This window comes from Sus scrofa, chromosome 13 (genome assembly GCF_054392235.1).
Source record: "Sus scrofa isolate SSC_HxYL_T2T_F1_AM1 chromosome 13, Sscrofa_HxYL_maternal_Yorkshire_Landrace_v2.0, whole genome shotgun sequence".
NCBI classification, from domain to species: Eukaryota; Metazoa; Chordata; class Mammalia; order Artiodactyla; family Suidae; genus Sus; species Sus scrofa.
In genome coordinates this window covers 27131249-27154758 of record NC_139395.1, presented here as the reverse complement: position 1 = coordinate 27154758, position 23510 = coordinate 27131249, and the positions used below count along the sequence as shown (strand labels likewise).

The following is a 23510-nucleotide window of genomic DNA, read 5'->3' as shown; positions in this document are numbered from 1 at the left end:
ATGGGTAGAACAGAATCTAATAGTAAAGGAAAACATAATCTAAACTTACTAATTAAAAAATATTCTTCTAGGTTTCTTAAACCACTGGTTCCATGATATTAATCCTGTGCAAACACCCCGTACATGGATGTAGTTGAAAGAAACGACTTCATTATTTGGGTTTAAAACCAAATATACCCAGTGGTGACTATTAGACCAATTTAGGCTTTGATGTAATTCATAATTTTGTGCAGATCCCACCTGCCGCAAATATTCATGGAAATAAATTTGATATCTGTATGTACAACATATACATGAGACTCAATTTTTTTTGGTCAACAGGTAAGAATTAGCACCAAATGCTCATTGAAATAAAACATATTTCCCACCTCTTAAAACAGGAAATAATCATTTAAGACCAAAATACAATGGGATGAAGAATTTTGCATTCTAATTCCATTTTAGAGAAATAACCAGAATTGGTAGAGTCAATTTCTAACACCCTCAGCCATAATTTCTGGCATTGGACTAATGACTTTCATACTTTTTCCATCACCGTTCAATACAACAAATGTACTGAGAACTAGTCAAGCATTTTAGCATAATGTTTTGGATGAAATCATAAACATGATATAGTGTGCATTCAAATGGAATGGAAGCTGTCAAAATATATCTCGTGGGAGTTCGTGTTGTGGCTCAGGGGGTTAACAATCCAACTAGCATCCATGAGGATGCGGGTTTGGTCCCAGGCCTTGCACAGTGGGTTTAAGGACCTGGCGCTGCTGAAAGCTGCAGCATAGGTCATAGATGTGGCTCAGATCTGACTTTGCCATGGCTGTGATGCAGTCCAGCAGCTGCAGGTCTGATTCGACCCCTCGCCTGGGAAATTCCATATGCTGCAGGAGTGGCCCTAAAACAATTAAAAAACAAAATAAAACATATCTCATGGAGCACTGGATCTATTCATTTTCTAACTTAGGGCACCAACCAGTTGAAAGAGCAACTAAGAGAGGGGATTCTGGAAACTGACAAATATCCAAAAGTGGGCCCCCCCTTGAAGTTCTATTATTATGAGACTAATCGCTTATGTTAATAAGGAGCAATGTAAGCGAGGAAGGCAGCAGCAGTATTTCTTGGCTAAAAGTGTCCCCACTCCCAAAGTCCCCAGTTACGGCCCAGCTTGCCGACCATTTGAGTGTGCAATACAGAAGTGAAATTCTCATTTCCCTGAGGACCAGTCAGCTGATCCCTGCTGGGTTTGACTAATCAGGATAATTTTCATGATTTGGGGGGACTTTCCAGTCCGTATGAATGGTGGTGTTGTGTACTGAGAACGCCGCTATTTTCAGATTCAAAAGCGCAGAGCAGAATTAACGTTGTCTGATCATTCTACTTTCTCCAAATTTGTTTAACCATGAAAATCCTTTATAAAACCAAAGTTTTCTCCCCCTCCCTGACCTACCTCAGAGTTTTCCATCGCTCATTATTTGAAGGCTCACAGAACCTGAGAGGGACATTTTACATGCTCCAGTTCAGACATGCAGTCAATACATAAAGGATTTTTTTTTTTTTTTTTTTTCTGAGCACAGAAAGAGTGGAAGCAGAACGGAGAGGATCGCTAAAGATTTTGCTTTTCCTTAATGGAATATTTACTTTGCAAATCCACCAATCTCTGTTATAAATGAAGCATTACATGAAACCTTGAGAGGGAGGAGGGGACCAGCGCTAAAACCCAAAGGCTGCCTCAGCAACACTTGGGCACAAGCTAAAGAAGTTACATTCACTGTATGTGCCTTCTCGCATTTTGACACTACTGAATAGGAAGCAGACGCCCTGGCAGACAGGCCACCTTGACTGTGCTGACAAGTTTGACGACAAGCTCTATAAAAACAGTTCTACCTTGCACACTTACACAGCCTGCACCTTGCTGCTTTTGAAATAAAACAAAACCAACCCAAACAAAAATGCCCCAGGCAACAGCGCAGGCCACAGAACTGGTGCCAGAAATCCGGGCAGGACATTGCTAGCAAAGGAATGTCATCCTTTCAATATGGAACAAGGAACAGGCTTTAATGGGGCAGGACTGCCAGCACCCAGCCTTTCCCCTTCACCCCAGACAATGCGAGCATTGTGCAGTCAAGGGAGGCACACAGATTTTTATTCCCCTTTCTAGATATTTTTCAGGGATGAGTTCTAGGGTCCCCAGAACCACAATGTCCCCATTCTGGCATTGCTTATCCATCTGACACATCTAGCTGCCTTTCTGAAGCGGAAAAATACTGAACCAAAAAAAAAAAAAAAAAAAAAGACACAGCTCATAAACGGCACAAGAGAAATCCCAATCCAAAGAAATGAATATGATAAAAGAAACTCAGAAACAAGGAACTATCTAGAACGATGTATGATTTTTCATGAGACAAGCATTGTGTTGCACTAGTAAAGATTCTTGTGCTCAAGGACACATATTTTTGGTACAACATGAAAATAGAAAACAACCATCTCATCTAGTCCTCTGCAGAAGGGACAGCAATCTGCTTCCAAAGCTGGAGGAAGAAGTGGCTTTGTTGTCTTAATGAGGGACATATGTCAGTCTCCAGCAGTCTGCTTGCCGAAGGGATTGTCTGGGGTCGTTCTGGCTCCATGTGCTTTCTGCCATGAGGGCTGATACTGGACGCTAAGCCCTGGTAAAGGTCTGTTTCTCCTGGGGAAAGCCTTCCCTGCCTCTCGAAATGTCCAAACAGAGCACCCTCAGAATGGAAATTGTTTAGAATCAAAAGACAGTTTGATACGATTCAGGGACAATTAAGTGAACAAATGTATAATAGAGCCAAGCGCGTTTCCACAGTAACCATGGCAGCCAGAGCATCAGATTCTCCATCAGGGAGGTGGATGGGAGAACTTGCGTTTTCTTACCTGTGAAGCGGAGGGAAAAAAAACCTCTTCCACCCCCTTCTCTGATTTTTATGAGGATTAAGGAAAACACCTAAAGCAGGAAGGGCTAGCTCTCCACCAAACTAACTACTACTTTCCTACTGCTAATCTAGGTCTGTCCCCACATACATGGCTAGGCTCTCCCTCCCACAGCTGGTTCTGGGGTGTGACCAAGTTCCTGCTCAGGCTCTGAGACCCTCCAGGCCTGGCTTTCTGGAAGCCATGTCTCCTCCCTTGTACTCTCCCCTCGGGTCTGCCTGGGAAGAAATCAGATCTTTAAAATCAGATGAGGCAAAGGGCCCAGTGGGTGCTGAATTGGAGTTGCCTATCGCGTGTGCAAGACGGGACCAGCCAGGAATTCTGTACAAAACATGGCCCACTTTGGAAGCCTTATTCCTAACTGCTGCAAAGCTCAGCTGAACTTCATTCTGCATATGTGCTTTAGAAACACTCAGAAGCAATATAACTGTAAGATATTTTTACTGTTTCTGTAATTTCTATAGGTATGCAGATTAGGAGAGAAACAACCAGACCTCCCTGAAGAGGAAAGACCAGGGACACACAGTCATGCCCTTGGGAAGAGCGATGCAGGGGCTGGCCAAACAAGAGGGCCCTTGCCAGGCGATTCCACTCCACGATTTCTTGCCAAGCGTTCACCCAGGGGAACGAAATACAGAACTGACAGCTCTCTATTTAACCTCTCCAGCAGAAGGTTTAGAGAGAAGGCTGAAATGTTCAGCATCCCAATAACTAAATCATAACCCATGCTGGTGTAATTTCTTTCTTTCTTTCTTTTTGCTTTTTAGGGTCATGCCCCCAGCACATGGACATTCCCAGGCTAGCGGTCCAATTGGAGTTACAGCTGACTGCCAGCCACAGCCACAGCCACAGCCACACTGGATCAAAGCTACATCTTCGATCTGTACAACAGTTCACGGCAACACCAGATCCCCAACCCACTGACTGAGGCCAGGGATCGAACCCCATCCTCATGGAAATTAGTCGGATTCATTTCCACTGCACCACAATGGGAGCTCAGATTTCAGCTGCAATTTCTCTCACTCTCAGGAAACCCTCAAAGTATGCATTTACTTCTCTGACAAAAATAAATTTTTGACTTTGGTGAAACCGTAATACATTGTCAGGATTCCTTCTGATTTGGTTTGATTTGATTTTGGGTTTTTTGGACACACCCTCAGCATATGGAAATTCCAAGGCCAGAGATTGAACCCACACTACAGTAGCAATCTGAGACACAGCAGTGACAACTGCTTAACCCACTGAGCCACCAGGAAACTCCACTATTCCTTTTTAGATGATGGTCTCCAGGAATTTTGTAAAAGTAACTTATTTGTACCCTCGCTCTGGCAGCATTTGCTTTACATCAGAAACAGTAGTTGATTTTTTGTCAAATTTTTCATTGACCAAAACTTCATAAAACAGACAATTATGATATCATTGGGACGTAAGCCATTTTTTCAAGCCAACAGATTAACTATGAAAATTGCAGCTTGTTTGTCTACTGTATGACAAAGGGAGAAAGTGTTACCAAAAATTAGACTTGCAGCTTGTTTAACAAAAACAGCAAATGAGAGTGTTCTAGATATTTTTAAACAAGAAAAAGCAAAATACGCATTTAAACAAGCATTTATGAACTTTTAACCGTTGAAAAATTTATAAACCACTTAAAAACACCAAATTAAATAAACTACTCTCACTCAGTCGACATGAGAAAAAAATGATAGCATTGCAGGCTAATTCAGAATTCACCCTCCACTTCCTGTTTATTCATACATCAGAAGGGGAAAAAAAATGACAGAGTTTTCCTGCTTTTTTAATCCAAAATGAGCTCTCAATTTAGAGCAACATTTGTCCAGAAGGAAAAAACACTTTTCTCCTTCTGTAGGAACTAAAACCAGAAAAAGCCAGATTGTCGTTTCAGCTGTCTTGTGTTTCTAGATATGGAGGTAGATTCTAGATGTTGAGATTTTTATTTTCTTTAAAGCACTAAGAGCCCACAGTGTTTTCAAGTATATCGTTTCCATTGCTAACCCTTAAGGCTTTGCTTCAAGACAATATCAAAAAGAACCTATCTTTTGCAGACTATATCTTCTGCCTTGAGGTGAAAGGCAGAAACTATGAAGAAAATGAGTTGGATTTTGGCCACCAAAGGTCTTGTCCTGCTTATAAGTTTCATAAAAATTTTGTGAATGGATCATCACAAACTATACATATCTTTTTAAAAAATTTTATTGGCGTATACTTGACTTACAAAGTTATGTTAGCTCACGTGTACAGGGAAGTGATTGTTATACACTTACGCATATCCATTCTTTTTCAGATTCTTTTCCCATATAGGTTATCATAGAGTATTGAGTAGATTTCCCTGTGCTGTAGAGTCGGTCCTTGTTATTTATTAATTTTGTAATATAGTAGTGTGTATATGCCAATCCCAACCACCTTACATATTCAGATGCAATTCCTTATATAATTAGATAGAACATATAAAGTCATGTACCACTGTGAGCATTACCATATATCACATCTGATATACTACATGTCACTTATTACTGTATTAATTTCTAATGAGATCTAATTTATGATTAAAGTGCTTATTCATTCAGCCCTACTGTGTGCAGAACACCATGCTAGGCAGTGGGGACAAAGAACCAGCCAAAGCTTTCCTGCAGCTTATAGTGTGACAGAAGAGTCTAGCAGCAGACAAGTAACCCTGTAACAGTGAGTGACAGCTGGCATACGTGCTACAAAGGACACGTGAAGGGGAGGGACTAAGGGGTTCCAAGGAAGGCTGCTCTGAAAGAAAAGGACAGAGGGTCCTTCTGATCATCTTTAATTCCCTGGCTGATCCCCAGATGCCTGCAGAAAACCAGGGCTGTGCAAAACCCTCCTTAACAGAAGGGACAAGTTTCCACTTTTCTATGTAACGCATGGGCTATCCAAGTTACCTTCACTCCTCTTCCTTTACTCATCTGGACAATTCTTACGCACCCATAAAACCATCTCTTTCCTAAAGCCTTCCCTGAAAGCATCAGAGGGATGGTTGTGCCTTCTCTACACCCAGCCAGTCCCCCAACCACAAGTGTCCCAGCACAGGGCATGTGCACGGCTTCCTCCTTGTCTGTACATTCAGCCTCTCACTCATAAACATCGAAGATGTAGGGGAGTTCTCCTTGTGGCTCAGCGGAAACAAATCTGACTGGCATCCATGAGGACGCAGGTTCAATCCCTGGCCTCGCTCAGTGGGTTAAGGATCTGGCGTTGCTGTGAGTTGTGGTGTAGGTTGCAGACATGGCTCGGGTCCTGTGTTGCTGTGACTGGGATGTAGACTGGCGGCTGCAGCTCTGATTCAACTCCTAGCCTGGGAACCTCCATAGTCTGCTGGTGCGGCCCTAAAAAGACAAAAGACAAAAGACAAAAAATAAAAAATAAAAATAAAAAATATATGAAACAAATTTTTAAAAAATGTATGTATTATCTAACAGGCACTGTTCTATGTACTTTCTAAACGTTGGGACACAACATTGGGAACAAAATACATAAAACCTTTCATTTCTGTACCTGGAGCCACTCTCCTAGAAAGTGTCTGATAAATGAGAGAATAAATAAATTCTCCATTGTTGGCCAATTTTGTAAAGAATAGTTCTTTGGGTCTATGATGAGACCTACTCTTTGCAGTTCAGGGCCTAAAATAATGAACTTCATGGCAGGCTTCATAATTCAGTGGTAGCTACTTCAGCATGCAGACATTGTCTGGTTTGTGTTATATGGTTCTCAGGACTGGATACTGCAGCGACCTCTAAGCAGAAGCAACTCTGAAGGGCGGGCAAAGCCCCAAACAGTCTCTGAACAGAGCATAATGTTCGTGTTTATCGATGCTGATAAAAAACAAAAAAAGCCCCTAATGTCATCTTAAATGGCCTCAGTCAAATAAAATCACTAAGCACATGTATAGTATTTAATAGAAGTTCTAAAATTAAGTGCAGACATCCATCTTCCTGATTGCAAAACTTTTGGTGACTGAAACATACTACTTGCTGTCTGCCAGGAAAAAAAAAAACCCAAACCAGCCCAGCAGCAGAAAACTGTCCGGGGGAGGAGGGCCTCTCTTCTTCAGAGGAGAGAAAAGCAAAGGCAGAGGAGAAAATGGACCAAATTAACCCTGAGGGATTGAGGGATCCAGTGGAGGTTTCAACTCTTCAAGGCTGCTTTAAATGGCAGCTACCAGCATGACCCTGAGCAAGCATCCCTCAGAGCCCCAGGGTGAGGCCCCACCCCAGCTCCCCACATGGGCTGTGTGCTGGCTCCAGGAGCGGAAGTTTCCACCCATAGGTGGGGCAACGGAGAGAACAAGGAGCAAGCCTTTGGGTGGGGTCCGTCTGTTCATGTCCCTCCTTGGGGAAGCCTGCTCTGTAGGCTCTTCCTTCTTGGACTCCTTGATGTAAAAATCTCATTTCTTTTATGAAATGATCAAGGCAGTAGGGTTGCTTCTCTTTTTAAAAATATTCCCACCTGTTTTTGTTTTTAATTGGCTGCCCCATGAAACCCCCGATGCAGTACATAACAACACACCACTGCTTCCTACCCTCTGTTTCAATGTGGGCGAAGCAGTGAGGGGTCTTCCCAAACAGGCACAGGATTTCAATCTTAGTCCTAGCAAAGGCCAGCTGTGTGACCTTGGCTGAGCTCCTTAACCTCTCTGAACCACCGTTTTCTCATCTGTAAAACGGCAGTCATAAAGCCTACCCCCTGCAGGGCTGTTATGAGATTTATATGAAGCAGGAGTGTAAAATGCCCCCGTGCCTGGTACAGGGAAGGTATCCAAAAAGGGTAGTTTTCTCCTTCCCCTTACCACGGACTTGTAAACCCCAGGGACTCCCACGCCACATACACCATCCCTAACAAGAAAGCATACAGACTGTGTTCACTGCTGCAGTACGTTCACCTGGGAAAGGACTGCGTTCAAACTTGCGGATCTGTTTTAGTTTTACAGATTCGGTGAAGCCCAGAGACGTTAATGGACACAGCAAACAAAGGAAGAAATGGCCCTAAGATGCAAATGTTCAGTTTCTAACTGAAAATACTTTCCCCTATCATCCAGCCGGCTCCTTCTTAGCCATGAGCTCTCACCTGAGCCCCTAGCAAATCATGTCCCCCTCCAGTATTCTTTACCAGACCATTCTATTCATTTTTTTCCCTCAACTTTGAACTATTTGCTTGTCTTCTGCCCCTTGTTCCAGGAGGAACCTGTCTGTCACATTCACTGCTGTATCTCTGGCACCCAGAAGAGGCCCTGAAACTTAGCAGGTGTTCAATAAACATATGCTGAGGAGGAGGACAGAGTGGAATACAGTTTGGGGAAGATACTTCCGCATGAAACCAGGGCATAAATAGGGTGGTATGTTAGCAAATGCTGGCTCAGGTATACTCGCGGTTTTGCTGGGTGACCCTGCCACTTTCCCCGTAAGAGATGGTGTCTGTTTCTCTACCCACAGAATCCAGGCTTGACCACGCATCTTGTTTGGCCAATGAGGCATTAGCAAATGTGATGCAAGCAGAGGTTTGCACACTTGTGCTTGTCCTATCTTACTGGTGGGAACCTGTTCACCATCACACATGAATAAGTGCAAGCTACGCTCATGGGTGATGAGCGTAAAGGACCCATTCATCCCTCCCAGGCCTTGGTCATGTGTGCAGGGCCATCCTAGGTCCACTTGGCCTGAGCCAAGTCAGCCCAGATGAGACCTGCCCAGAATTATAACAAATAATAAATGTCTATTGTGTTAAGCCAACAAGCATTAGGGGTTTTTATTAGGCAGTTAACTGATAAAAAAGATCATAAAATACATTCCACAAACCTCTCCAAAGTAAAGTGCCAGGTGTTTCTGGAAGTAGCTTACTTATTAAGAAATTGCTAATTTCTGGCTTTGGATGGTAAGGAGGTGAGAGCTGAGCATGAGGAGGGGTGAGAGGAAAAACAGACAGAGAGTGGTGAGAGTGGCAGCCATCCGAGGCTCACAGGACACCAGAAACAGCTGCTGCCACCTTTGGCATGAATGCTTTGGGCCAGCATTCTGAGTTTTAGAAATTGTAAGGCAGGACATATCACCATGGATTTTCTCAGAGGTTAGGAAACATGGCCCACTGTTTGTTTCTGTAAATAAAGTTTTATTGGAACATGGCCTCGCTCATTCATTGATGTATTATCTGTGGCTCCTTTCAGGCTACAGTGGCAGTTGTAACAGAAACTATATGGCCTTCGAAGCCTGAAATATTTACTACCTGGCTCTTTACAGAATCACTTTGTTAGCTCCTATACTAGGGTAATCAGGGAAGGTTCCATGGAGTGGGTGAGTCTTAACCTGAGTCTCAAAGGAAAGAGGCAGTGTTTATCAAGGCATAAAGGAATGTTATCAGAAAGACTACTAAGATTATAACCGATGTTATACCACTGAGTGCTAGAGTAGCTGTAATAAGTTAATGATAATACAAACAATAACTAAGCATATATATCACTTCGTGCCAGATATATGCTCATTATATTTTCATGTAACTCATTTTATCCTCACAATAATATTATGAGGCAGTGGTATTATTCTCTCCATTTTTCCAATTGGGAAAACAGAGACACAGAGAATTAAAGATGCTTGTCCAAGGTCGTGAAGCTAGCAAGGAGCCTAGTTAGGATTCAAATCCTGGTATTTTCTCTCTAAATCCCATACTCTTTGAAAGTTACAAAAACAGAAATGTAAAATATAAAGAAGGCTAAAATTGTGCAGAAATTCTAGCTGTGCACAATGAAACTGTTTCGTAAAGACATGAGAAAATCAGCTTTATTACTTTATACTGTCAAACCTTCCTGACTAACTACACTATGTCTTCATTTTACGTACTCTTTGTCCCCTGTAAAAATTTGCCATTGCATAGCTGGAAATCCCCTAAAGATGACATCCCTATGGTCCATCTAGTGGTTATATTGCCATGGTGATGCTGTCAACACAGCAGTCATTGGCCGTTCCCTACCAGGCAGATCACAACCTATTTGTTAACAGCTAAGGCTGATACTGCCACCTGGTCCCTAGGGAGACAGAAGGTTCTCTTTCCCAAACAACAGTCAATGAGGTCATTCTGGCATGAGAGGCAAAGGCACTGTGGATATTACTTCCGAAAGATAAAAATTGGGTTCTGTTTGGGAATCCTACTTTAGAGCAGGGGTTCCCAGCCCAGGGTAGTGACCTTGATCTCCAGCCAAAGGATGGACCAGCCCTTATAGGTCAACGAGGGGCCCATGGTGTATCTGCTGGTAGCCCCAAAGGTGTCAGGCATGGGATCCACTATAAACAATCAAATTCAAGATAGGAAGAATTCCTGAAGCAATGCTGTTTCTTGATTCATTATCTTATTATCGCAAGGAGAGGTTCCTAATAGATAGTCTTCAATAATACTAACTTTTTACAGACTACCAGAGCTTACATTGGTATACCTCTGTTAGATGGCATTTTGGCAATTTGTTTAAGCCTTAAAAATATTCAGAGCCATCAACCTAGAATTTCCACTTCTATTAATTTATCCCAAATTATAAGAGATAAATGTAAAGGCTATTTACTAAAACATTGTTGATGGCAGAGAAACATTGGAAACATCTTAATTATACAATAGGGGATTCATTAAATAAATGATGATATAACCATAAACCACTACATTAATGGAATGGCCATAAAAACTATGCAGTTGTTTAAATTTTGGTCATGAAAAGATGATTAAATTTAAAAAGAAAGTTAAAACCAGTATATAACATAAAATTCTATTCTTGTAACAAAAATAACAGTATGCGTAGACTAAGAGAAAAAGAGGTTTAAGAGGAGGTTTTCTCCCAGGGTAGAACTATGGTTATTTTAATGTTCTTTTTTTTAGATGATAAATTTTGCATTGTATTGGTAATTTTTATTTTTATTATTATTATTATTATTTTTTTTTTTTTTTTAGGGTTGCATCTGAGCATATGGAAGTTTTGGGGCCTGGGGTCAAACTGGAGCTGTAGCTGGGGACTATGCTACAACTTGTGGCAACACTGGATCCTTAGCCCATTGAGCAAGGTCAGGAATTGAACCCCCGTCCTCACGATACTAGTCAAATTCTTAATTCACTGAGCCACATCAGGAACTCTGGTAATTTTTAAAATGGTAATAAATTTATATTTAACTTTTTAAAGTTGCATATTTTTTCCTTTGGTTGTTATACTTTTGCCTTCTCGTGTTTTTCAGTTCCATGAATTTTGTCACTATGTTTTCCCAGAAAGCCAAAATGCAGACCAGTCTTTCTCAACAACCAGGGGGAGAGGCAGTCCACTTTTTCAGAGACCTACCCATAGTTCAAAAACCCTCAAGTTGGACAACTGGCTGGCAAGCTCATCTGACCTTACTGGGCTCATAGTTCTATTAATAAGATACACCACAATAAGACTCGGAACAGCTTTACCAAGTTCATCAAACTTGCTTGTGCTGGTATAGGTTTTGCTTTTGTTGGGGTTTTTCCTAAAAAGAGTCAGAATCTCAAATTAAAACAAGAAGTCAGAGAATTAGCTGACTAAGAGCTGATTAAAACAGTGTGTACTGTACAGATTGTGAAACAGCTTAATGTGTAGGGCTTGGGATCTGGCACAAGAAGACATGCTGGTAATTTCTTTTCCCAAGACAGAAAAGGAACAGGTGAGCTAAGTTAGAAGAAAAATGAAGGTTTTCTGGCCCTGAGAGGACTTAAAAGTTTTTTGAAATAAAGGAGTGTCTTTTCATCTAACTTTCAAATGAGTGCTAGAAAAATGATTTATTTATATATTGCACAATGAGTGGACAAAGTGAACTGGTGTTCTGCTGAAACCTTCCCAACTCTCAAGATAAATTTAAGTAGGTTCAGCTAGGGGTTACCAATCATAAACCAGTAATTAGATGCACACATGTTTCGCTTTTTATCCAGCTGCCAACTGGTTGCCGCGTTCACTTCCTGGACCACTGTCTTAGAAGCTACTGGAGGATAAGGCATTCCTTTCAAACCAACACAATCCCAGAGGAAGAGATGTTCCTAAGGCTGGAATGGATTTCCCTAAACTGGCCTCACCCTGTAAAATAATACATGCTTATTTGAATGATTTGTAAAGACAGGAAAACTCACATCATTTCCCCGAGGGGCAAAGTAACACTTAGGAGTCTGTCCAATTTGCATCTCGAAGCACCAGGCTGTACGAGGCGCGGTTGGCCAAGGGTTCCAGAGTCCCCATCTACCTCGTGTTCCCAGGCAATCGGATGTGCCGAGTGGCAGGCCAAATGCAAAAATGACCCCAGCTGTCCTCCCCCTGCATTCCCACCTCTGATCTTGTGACTGCACAGCTCGTCATGTCAAGAAGTTGAGTTTATGTGCCTACCTCTTGAGTAAGGACTGGCCTGCTGATGTCTTTGGCCACCAGAACATGTCAGAAGTGATACTGTTGGAGTTCCCGTCGTGGCGCAGTGGTTAACGAATCCGACTAGGAACCATGAGGTTGCGGGTTCGGTCCCTGCCCTTGCTCAGTAGGTTAACGATCCGGCGTTGCCGTGAGCTGTGGTGTAGGTTGCAGACGAGGCTCGGATCCCGCGTTGCTGTGGCTCTGGAGTAGGCCAGGGGCTACAGCTCCGATTCAACCCCTGGCCTGGGAACCTCCATATGCCGTGGGAGTGGCCCAAGAAATAGCAAAAAAACAAAAAAAACAAAAAAAAAAGAAGGGATACTGTGCCTCTCTGAGCCTAGGCCTCTGGACACCTGGAGTGGCCCAGTTCCCTCTTCTGGAACCTTGCCTGTGCCAAGGGCTGGGGCCAGCCCCACAGGGATGAGAATCCATGTGAAAGAGAGCTGAGGGTCCCCTCACTGGGAGCAAAGCCAACCAGGGCATGATTGGGACTACGCAGACCCCCAAGGAACCTCGCCTGAAGCGCTGGCCCACAAGCTGTAAGCCAAATAAAAGGGTGTTGCTTTAAGCCATTCCATTCTAGGAAGGTTTGTCACACACGTCAGTAACAGCAAGTACTAACTCTGATAAGCCAAATATGAAATGCCTTAGAGCATGGGCTGGGGGTGGGGGGACCTGTAATGGCCCAACAGGTTGACAGTGATCAATGCATCACAGGCATTGAGATGCACAAACAACACACGTGAATTGCACTCGGCGAGAACAGAAAGAAGCTGTGTATCCAGGGAAAGGCTGGTTCAAGGCGGCCACAGAGCCTTCGAAAGACTGTGTACGGATGAGCTGGATTTGCCTATGAAGTCATTCTTTGTTTCTTTTCTCTCTTTAAAAGAATAAGAAGCTCTTTCACTCAATTAAGCCTGTTGGACTCGATTACAATTGTCTAGTTTGATTCAAAGCAGCCATATACTCTCTGACACATGTTCAGCCTCCACTACTCTGTAGGCTGGAATTTTAAATCCAGCTCCTCTGAATTTATGACGCGCACATACAGTAGCAAGTCCCTCTAGGCTGAAAATCAAAACTGTAATTCAAAGGCCACAGGGCTGAGGAAACAGCCAGAAGATAAATCCCAATTTCAACCTTGGATTCTCTGCAAGTTGATTCAGGGGATTGTCAGTCATATTTAAAAATAAAATAAAACTACAAAGACACCAGACGGCATGTTCTAAAAAGAAACAGGGTGATGCTTTTCAGGACTCCTTCAGAGGGCCCTTGTTACCTGAAAAGAACTGTTATGTGTTATTCCAAGGGACCTAGAACATTTGGCCCTCGTCAGTCATTTGTAGGAATTTCTGAATTTTTAACCCGTGAGATACAAGGATGAAAGGATACCCTCAAACACGACCCAGCCCCCCTCCCCCACTGGTGGAAGGGGACACGACAGAGGTCAAACCAGCCCTGTCCGGAAGCTGGTTACTCACCTTACAGCCCTCACAGGCGCTGACCCCATAGTGGTAGCCCGATGACTTGTCCTGGCAGACGAAGCAGGGTTTGTACACACGAGGCGGAGGAAGTGGAGACGGAGGGCTTGGGACCAGTTCCTCGGAGCTGGTGCTCTGTGTTTCAATCGCTACAGTGGAGATGAGGCAGGGGGGAAAGAAGACCAAAAGTATTTCAGTTCATTTCTCTTTCACCAGTGAGTGCATGCGCCTCTGCCCCCAATTCAGCCATAACGTAGCAAGGATGGGCCCACAAGCACAGCTGTCCTTGTAGGCACTGCAGTGGGGATTCTGACACTAATGCGGTACTTTACAGCTTACAAACTGTAAAGGCCTCTCCCTCTGGCAGAGTAACATGGCCCAGGAGGGAGATGACCTCATCACCATGTTACCCTCAAGAGTAAAGGAAACTCAGACGAGTGTGGTGACTTGTTCAGGATCCATAGGGGGGTGGGAGAGCCAAGACACAAGGTCTGACCTGCCCATCACATGCCCCAGGCTCTTTCTCCTCCTGTCTCCCTTACCTGTGGTTCACTTAGAGTCTCTGAAATGACCTGTGGGATGCTGTTTCTCATTGCACCAGAAGGAACGTTCCTTGGGACAAATGAGGAGATGCCCAAAGTAGCCATGGACAAGGGAGGGCCTTGAGCACATCACCAGAGCTGAGCTGCATGAACAGCTTGTCTATGAGAGCTTGGCCTCTCAGAGTCCTCCTTGGACCAGCAGCCTTGGCATCATGTCAGAGCTGATAAGAAAACAAGGTATCAGGCCCCAACTCAAGCCCACGGAATCAGATCTGTGCCTTTTTTTTTTTTTTTTTGGCTACCCCACAGCACATGGGGTTCCCAGGCCAGGGCTGAGATCTGAGGCATAGCTGTGACCCGAGCCAAAGCTTCGGCAAGGCCAGATCTTTAACTCACCGTGCCAGGCCTGGGATCGAACCTGTGTCCCAGCACTCTGATCCTGTTGCACCACAGTGGGCACTCCCAGATCTGCATCTTAACCAAACACCCCAGGTACCTGAATATATGACTAATGTTTGAAAAGCACTGTATTACACTAATGATGGCATGGACCAATGAGGCTTTTTATTCTATGTTTACAAATACACAACCTCTACCTCATTATTTAACCACCCTAAATCCATGGGAAATGAGAATTTATAGTACTCTCCCATTCACACTCTCCCAATCTATGCTCCAAGTCAAAGCAAAAGCTAGCCCTGTTCCTATTACAGGCAAAACTCCTCAGAGAGTGTGCTGGAAGTGGTGAAGAGAGTGACCGAAAGTGGTCAAATAATGTTCCAGAACCTTCCAGGCTCCAGATCATGACATATAGTCTATTTCCTGGAATCTAAAGTTGTTCTACTGTTTATAAACTCCAAGGTTATGTATTCTACCAACTGGACTGTCCTATAGCCAAACTTTCAGCAAGTCAACTCTACCCCCTGCACAGACTGTCAATGCACCCTTTTTTTTTTTTTTTTTTCTCTTTCTAGGGCCGCACGAGGCATATGGAGGTTCCCAGGCTAGGGGTTTAATCAGAGCTGTGGCCACAGCCACAGCAACTCCAGATCTGAGCCTCGTCTGCAACCTACGCCACAGCTCACAGCAATGTTGGATCCTTAATCCACTGAGCGAGGCCAGGGATTGAACCCACAACTCCTGGTTCCTAGTCGGATTCGTTTCCGCTGCGCCAGGATGGGAACTTCCCACCCTATTCTTGCAATCCCGCTGCCACTCCAGCCTAGCAGCCTGCCATCATCTCTCACCTCAACTACTGGAGAAGCCTCTGCACTGGTCTTCTTCTGCCTGCTCTTCTAGCCTCAGGTCCACTCTGCAAGCATGCAGGCAGAGAACTACTCCAAAGTTAAAATCAATCCCTCTTCCTTCCCTGCCCACAGTCCTCCCACAGTCACTGATGAGATCAGAGTCAAACTCCTTGCTTTGTCCAACAAGGCTTTTCATGCTATGACCTTTTAGCAACATCACTGATTCAACCATTCTCCTTATTTGTTGTCTTTGAGACACTGCGTTTCTGTTCCATCTCTTGAACAGGGCAAGCTCTCACACCAACTTAAGGGGATCACATTAACCACGTCCCCTACCTGGAAATCCTCAGGTCTTCACAGGTCTGGCTCCTTTTTGTCTCTTAGATCTTAGAGCAAATGTCACCCTCCTCAGAGATGACTTTTCTAAATAAAATTCCTCTTCCCATTCCTTGTCACTATATCTCATTATTTTATTTTATTTTCTGTAATACTCCACTAACTGCCTACATTTAGAAAGTTTTGTTTGTCTACAATTTTATAGTCTACCCTTGCTACCCTCCAAGTATGGCTCTTGTGAAACCAAGGAACTTAGGTGAATTGTTTATAATTTTTCCCAAGCCTAGAGAGGGCTTGGCACATAGCAGGTAGAAAATCAATAAATATTTGTTGAATTCATACATGAGCTTTTCCTTATTCATATTCATTCCAAGCACTGAGGGCCCCATCAAGTTGTTAAACGGTAAAATTCGAAACCAACTAGCTTTCATATACTCATTTGCTCCCTTTAAAAGTAATTAATTATCCCTCTGGAACAGAATCAACTATAATTATAGTATTTTCATAATTCAGAAGAATCTTGGAATGAATTCCCTAGAGTAGTACAGGTCCAGTAGATAAATCTAGTACAGCCCTGACTCGGTAACTTGGCACAATTGTGGCAAGGGTTGTATAGGAAGGCTGGCATCTAAGACATCACAAAAGCTTATCAGATCAGCCATCAAGCTACAAATGCAAAAGCATGCATCACACTAAACTAAACAGCTTCAATGAAAGCAAATGAATAATAATGACACCAGCAGGAAAACAACACAAAGTAATATGTCGTTCTTTGTTAAAAATCTAAGAAAACAATATAAAATAAGTTACAAGGATATATTATACAACATGAGGAATAGTACCAATATTTTATAAGTATAAATGAAACACAACCTTTAAAAATTATGAATATCTGTATCACACACCTGTAACTTATATAATATTGTACATCAAATACACTTCAATCAAAAAAGTCTAGGAGTTCCTGGAGTTCCCATCATGGCACAGTGGGAAAAACATCCGACTAGGAACCATGAGGTTCTGGGTTCAATCCCTGGCCTCACTCAGTGGGTAAAGGATCTGGCGTTGCTGTGGCTATGGTGTAGGCCAGCAGCTGTAGCTCCGACTGGACCTCTAGCCTGGGAACCTCCATATGCCATGGGTGTGGCCCTAAAAAAAAAAGCAAAAAAAACCCCAAAAAACAAAACAAAACAAAAAGTCTAGGAGTTCCTGCTGTGGGTTAAGAATCCCACTGCATCAGCTTGAGTCTGGGCAGAAGGGTGGGTTTGATCCCTGGCCAAGCACAGTGGGTTAAAGGTCCAGCATTGCCACAGCTGTGGTGTAGGTCACAGCTGCAGCTTATATTCAGTTCCTGGCCCGGGAACTTCCATATGCTCTGGGTGCCACTGCAGAAATAAAAAATTTATATGGGAGTTCTCTTGTGGCTCAGTGGGTTAAGGATCTAGCATCGTCACTGCAGTGGCTTGGGTTGCTGCTCTGGCGTGGGTTTGATCCCTGGCTCGAAGGCCAAAAAAGAAAAAAAAAAATCTAAGAAAACAAACACAGAATCATCCACAATCCTTTCACTCAGAGAAGACTACTGTTATCATCTTGGCATCTATCCTTCAAAACATCTTACTATGCACATAAACGTTTTGAGTTTGTTTGTTTATTTAACAAAGTGGAATTATACTGTAGATTCTGTTTGGGACTTTGTTTAACTTACTATGTCATGAATTGGTTTCCTTGTCAAGAAATATTTCTCCCACAAAACATTCCATTATGATGAATATCTCTGCAGCTAATCTGAGCACATCTCTGACTATTTCCTTCAGATAAATTCTCAGAAGTGGAATTATCAGTTCTAAAGGTACGGTTATTTAAGAATGCTTTGTTCTTTTGAGAAAGGCTGTGTCAATTTACACCCCTGATGTCTACATCAGTGAGTTCTTCCCTAAAGAATCTCAGAACTTTTGGATTGGTTTTTATTTATGGGCCTCCACTTCCCCCCAAGTGACCAAGCCCTGTCCTCACCACCAGGCTCAACCCCGCCTTGCGTGCAACGTGGGGAGAGTGTATTTTAATGTTCCACTCACTCATGTAGAACAGCTAATCTGGCTTGTCTAGGAAAGTTGTAAATAGAATTCTGTTAGGGCTGGATTCAGCTGTCAGAGCTATGCCCTGAATTTTTAAAGTGGGTGGTAATTTCCATAAATATGCCACTTCAAATACATGTACTGAGGGAGTCCAGCATCGCCCCCACCCAAAGAGAGGAAACAGAACTGCAGGCAACCTAATCCCCAAGAAACTCAGGCAAAGCACACGAAAGGGGGGAGACTCTGAGTCCCGAAACATGTTATAAAGATGGGTAAAAACCTTTTCCTATGGATGAGAGTCACTTATAACAAAGGAATGAATCAGAAGACTTTTCCTGAACAGTGGCATGAATGAAAATGTTGTATGGTAAGCAATCAACAGCGTGGGCTCTGGGCTTTTATTAAGGCTGTGATGATTTCACCAGTAGTGCTATGAACTTTCCCATATTTGTACGATGGATGTTTGTGTGTTCAGTCGTTTAATTCCCTGAGTGACTATAACATGCCAAGCCTGTGTTATATGCTATGGACGATACATGGTACAATCCTTTAGCCTTGACAAGTGTGGCCTACTAGAGAGTAAACTAACAATTAGAATACAATATGGTGGTTCTCACATTAGGTTGTATATGAGAACTACCTGGGGAGTTTTAAACATCCTAACACTCAGGTTATATCTCAGACCTGTTATACCAGAACACCTGGGAGTGGGAGCCAGGCATCAGTGTTTCTTTAAAAAATATTCCCAGGTGGAGTTCCCTGGTGGCTCAGTAGGTTAAGGACCCAGTGTTGTCACTGCTGTGGCTCAGGTTACTGCTGTGACACACAAGTTCAATTCCTGGCCTGGGAACTTTTACGTGCTATGCGTGTGGCCAAAAATATATATATATATATTTCCAGGTGAATCCAAATTGCAGCAGTTTGGGAGCCACTAAGAGCATATAATAACAGAGGGCTATAAGCCTTATTCAGCGCAGAGAAAGCAAGGGAGGCTTCCCAGGGGAGGTGACCAAGCTGTTTTAAAGGATGATTTGATTCTGTCTATTGTGGTTCCTAATGTGAATCCTACAAAGGCCATACATGCATCCCTTACAGACATAAATAGAAAAGATTTATCAAGAAATCATCTTCAGAAAAAATTTCTTATTGGTGGTAAAGAACTATTTAACTATATATATTCAAATATTCCTTCCAAATTGATCATCTTCAGTCCCTGACTTCCTCTGCGTGGTCCCCGACGCTGAGAACTACGCAAAGCAAGAAAGAAAAGGCTCAGTGCTGCCTTCAGATTGCTAAGGCTAGCCTTAAGGAAACATGCCCACACAAGTTCTAGAATTACAACCAAGACATGGCATCAACATAAAAGGAGATTCGAACTTTAATGCAACCTCTGGCCTTTTTGGTAATGTAGCAAAAACATACTCTGGCCAACTTGGAACATGCTCTCTTCCTTTTCTGTCCCCACCCTCACTTCTCCACCCCCAATAAAGACAGTGGGAAACAAGGGCTCCCTTCACCACTCAGTCCTGGTATTTAAGACAGCTACAGAGCGCCTGGCCATTGATCCGCTCACTGTCATCCTGCTTAAATCAATAATCTATTAGTCCCTTTAAATTAGAGTTAGATTCATCAAATGCCCTTGAGAGGCTTCAAACATTCTGTTCCTTATTCCAGGCAAGCCCAATCAGTCTATGGAATGATAAAATTTTTGCTCGAAAACTCTGCAGGCTCAGCAGACAACGTGTCCTGTATTAGCTCATTCAGCGATCTCGGGCAGGCCAAAAAAGCAGTTTTTAGACTTCCCAGGGGGAAAGGAGGCTTGTGTCATTCAATAAAACAACTGCACTCCAGCCATCCTGTCGAGATTTCAGTTTGGGGCAGCAGTCTTTGAGGAGTAATTTGGATCTGCCTTTTGCCTCCTGCTTTTATTTATTTCCTTGCTCAGTCTTATTCAGTTCTGTTCGGTGACTGCATCTCCAACCATCAGCAGCCTCCAATGGGCTGCCTGGCTTCATCAGGGTATAGCCAACACAGGAACTGCTGTTGCTCAGGTGGGATGGATGCTTGGCTCAGAGGGTCCCTGTCCAGAGCCGAGTCAGTACCAGAGGTGCTAAGAGGGCTACTCTGGGCTGCCCACTTGCCAAAGAAGACCCTCCCCCACCCATTCAAACCTGCACTGACAGAAGTTCCCAGCCCATGTTTTAAACCTCAACATCCCCGCAACACAGAGGTGGCTGTCATGAGGGCAAGCAAAGCTAGAATCAGCTTCCTTGCAGAAAAATTCATTGCAGGACCTGTTTGCCTTTAAGCTAAACGCCTCAAAATGTGGTGTAGACCAGCAACCAGCAGCAGAATTCCGGGCCCAGGGAGGAAGGCATTTGCTTTAAATTAGTGATGTTCAGACTATCTCTGGTGAAGAATCATTTCTCCCCCCCCCCCACCCCAGAGATTGATAAGATCAATACAAACAAATCCCTAGAAACACACACACATACACAAAATGAAGCTCCAGAAAAAAGGAATTAAGAAAAAGATGCCGGAGTTCCCATTGTGGCTCAGTGGTTAACAAATCCGACTAGGAACCATGAGGTTGCAGGTTTGATCCCTGGCCTTGCTCAGTGGATTAAGGATCTGGCATAGCCCTGAGCTGTGGTGTAGGTCGCAGACTTGGCTGGGATCCCACGCTGCTGTGGGGTAGGGCGGCGGCTACAGCTCCAATTAGACCCCTAGCCTGGGAACCTCCATATGCCACAGGTGTGGCCCTAGAAAAGACAAAAAAAAAAAAAAAAAAAAAAAAAAAGAAAGAAAGAAAAAGATGCCCAAAACACAAGCTGAGAACTTAAGCGGTGGGTTGCGGAGCTGTATCAGACATAAAAGTACGCTGTCAAACTGCTGTACAAGTTTCTAAACATTTGCTCTCATTGCTGCCCTATCTCCTGGAGAACCGGCCAGGCCTCAGCCACTGCTCTGAGAAGCGGATCTGAAGGACTCGAAATGCAGAGGTGCTTTGCAGACTAAACAATAACAAACCAAATGAAATCTCCACCAACTGAGATTCTGCAGGAAAGCAGAATGCCAGCACTGCTAAGTGACACACTTTCCTAAACACTGACACAACTCTGGGGGTTAATTCACCCCCAAAATAAAAGCCCCCCCAAATACTGTTGCCTGTTAAGAGGACTTGGCACTCACGAACTTAACTCACCTGAGAAAACACAGTATAAATGTCCTTGTTGTTACAACACACCTGAGTGTCATTTAAACACACACAAAGTCTAACAATAGCTCCCTTCACAATTCCTAACATGCTTGGCATTTTTCTAAAGGTTAGATTAAGTAGCAGATAACATTTTTAAGAGAAGGCCCAGAATACTGTTTTGTTTTTTTTCTTCTTCTCTGTGAGAACTAATTTATGGCTGGCTAAGCCATGTTGACAGACTTCAGGATTTTATGTTGGGCCTGATTAGAGGCGGGCAGGCAGGCATCCTGCGTTATGAAAGCCCTGCCTTTTTACTAGAATCTTCGATGATTAAGACAGTATTTTAATGCACTCTCTGGGCAGCTGAGCCTTAAAAGAAAAAGAAGTTGTAAAGCAAAAGGCATTTCCTGCATGGCCCCAGGGGAATTTTGAGCCCAGAGCTCCGGGACCCTGTGGGAGGGAGTAATTTCAGCTAATTAAGGGAGATAGCAAAGCGTTGCATTTGGTCAAAACATTCAGTTGGGTTTCATTTTTGTTGGCATCAAGGAGAGCCGGTCTGGATTTTCTCCCCTCTTTTTCTGCGGATTCGCTGCAGGATCGTAAGGCCCACAGCTCACATACATTAGGGAAAAAGTCAAAGGAAACGCTAAAGTTCAACCAAAGTACAAGTAATTAGAACCAGATTCTCCGCTGCGCGAGTGTGCGCATGCGTGCGCGCGTGGCCCTTTTATGAAAATAAAATTTACGCGCCTCCGAGCGTGGGCGGTGGGGGTGGGGATGGGGGGCTCCGTCCTGTCGCTCATTTTATTTTCCAGTCGCCTGCCGGGAGCGGGGGGAGGGGGCGTCCTGCTTTTAATCATCTTTCAGGAGAAGCAGTTGGGTTGCACACACGGGATTTTGCAAATCTGGGAATCGTATTTTGAAATTAGGTAATTGCCAAACAAGAAAAACTCGGCTTTGAAATTGCCCGGCCTTGCTCTGCGGCCGGCTTTGTTATTACTGAGCAGCTCCAAGATGAGTCCCGGGGTATGGGGAGGGGAGGGGAGGGCCCTGGCAGTCGTGACTCAGTAACCTGCCCGTGACCCTGAAGGAGTGTGTGTTTGCCCGGGTCACCCGGGATCCTGGCCCAGGGCTGGGGCTAGGTTATGAGAATCCCTGCTATTCTGACCACACACGCAACAGGTGCTGAGCACAGGCAGAGGACAAAAGAAGGGCTGGGCAAAAAGGCTGATTTGTAAGGGCTTAAAGAGAACCTTGCTTTCCAAAGCGCGGTCGGGCTCGCAGCATCAGCACCACCTGGAACCCGTTTCAATGAAGACTCCCAGCTCCACCCTAGAAATGCCTCTGAATCAAAACAGGGATCTTAGCAAAATCTCCAGATCACTCCTATGGCACACTAACAACATCGGAAACGCCCTGACATAAAAATGTCTTTTTACTGTCCTAACCTCCCTGGAATCCCAGACAATCTGCTGAGTCAATTTGGCACTGCACCTCTGTCGGCTTCCCCTTTGCAGACGTCCTGGCTAAATACTCCACCTTGTTGAGTGCTTAATGCATTAAGATCTTAGAGCTGTGCTGTGTTTGTGCTCACCAGAAGGCTTCCTCCTCTCCCACGGAATTTTGGCAGTGGATTTTAGTTGGCAGAGGGTTCAATGTTGCACCAGATGAACTGAACTAATAGCATCTGTTATTTACTGAGCACTTACTATGTGCCCAGTAAGAGCTGAGTGTTTGCTTAGTGTGCAAGAACAGAACTCATTGACCCCTCCCCTAAACTACAGGGGAGGGGGTGGCCCAGAAGCTGCACCTTGGAATTGGTTAATTTATTATTATTCGATTTTTTAAAATTTTATTGGAGTATAGTTGACTTAACAATGTTGCATTAGTTTCAGTATACAGCAAAATTTAATCAGTTATACATATAGCCATTCCTTTTCAGATTCTTTCCGTATTGATTATTAAAGAATGTTGAGTAGAGGTCCCTGTAACAGTAGGTCCTTTTTACTCATCCCAAATTGGGAAATTTAAACCCAACTCTCAGCCTTTCAAAAGAGATTTAAATGGCTTACTGTATATTCACTAAAACCCACAGCTTTTGAACTTCTCATCTTCCACCTCCCTTATTTACTTCCTCTGCTAGAAACATCACTGGGTGTGGTCTGGTCCAGCTTATTTACTCAAATTTGAGAACTGTATGGCTGTGTATTTTCCTTTCTTTTAACTCATGGCTGTAATTTCCCAAACACTGATTCGATTCAAG

General features: G+C 43.6%; 1 protein-coding gene across 22 annotated transcripts in view; it reads right to left on the bottom strand.

The window, feature by feature from the left end:
* RARB (retinoic acid receptor beta) overlaps positions 1-23510 on the bottom strand; it is a 787370-nt gene that overhangs the window by 123503 nt on the left and 640357 nt on the right. For all 22 annotated transcript variants that reach the window (XM_084987265.1, XM_084987271.1, XM_084987264.1 and 19 more), the window contains one exon: positions 13849-13997. In XM_084987265.1, the coding sequence (XP_084843391.1) occupies positions 13849-13997 (149 nt within the window). The remainder of the gene's footprint in view (positions 1-13848; positions 13998-23510) is intronic.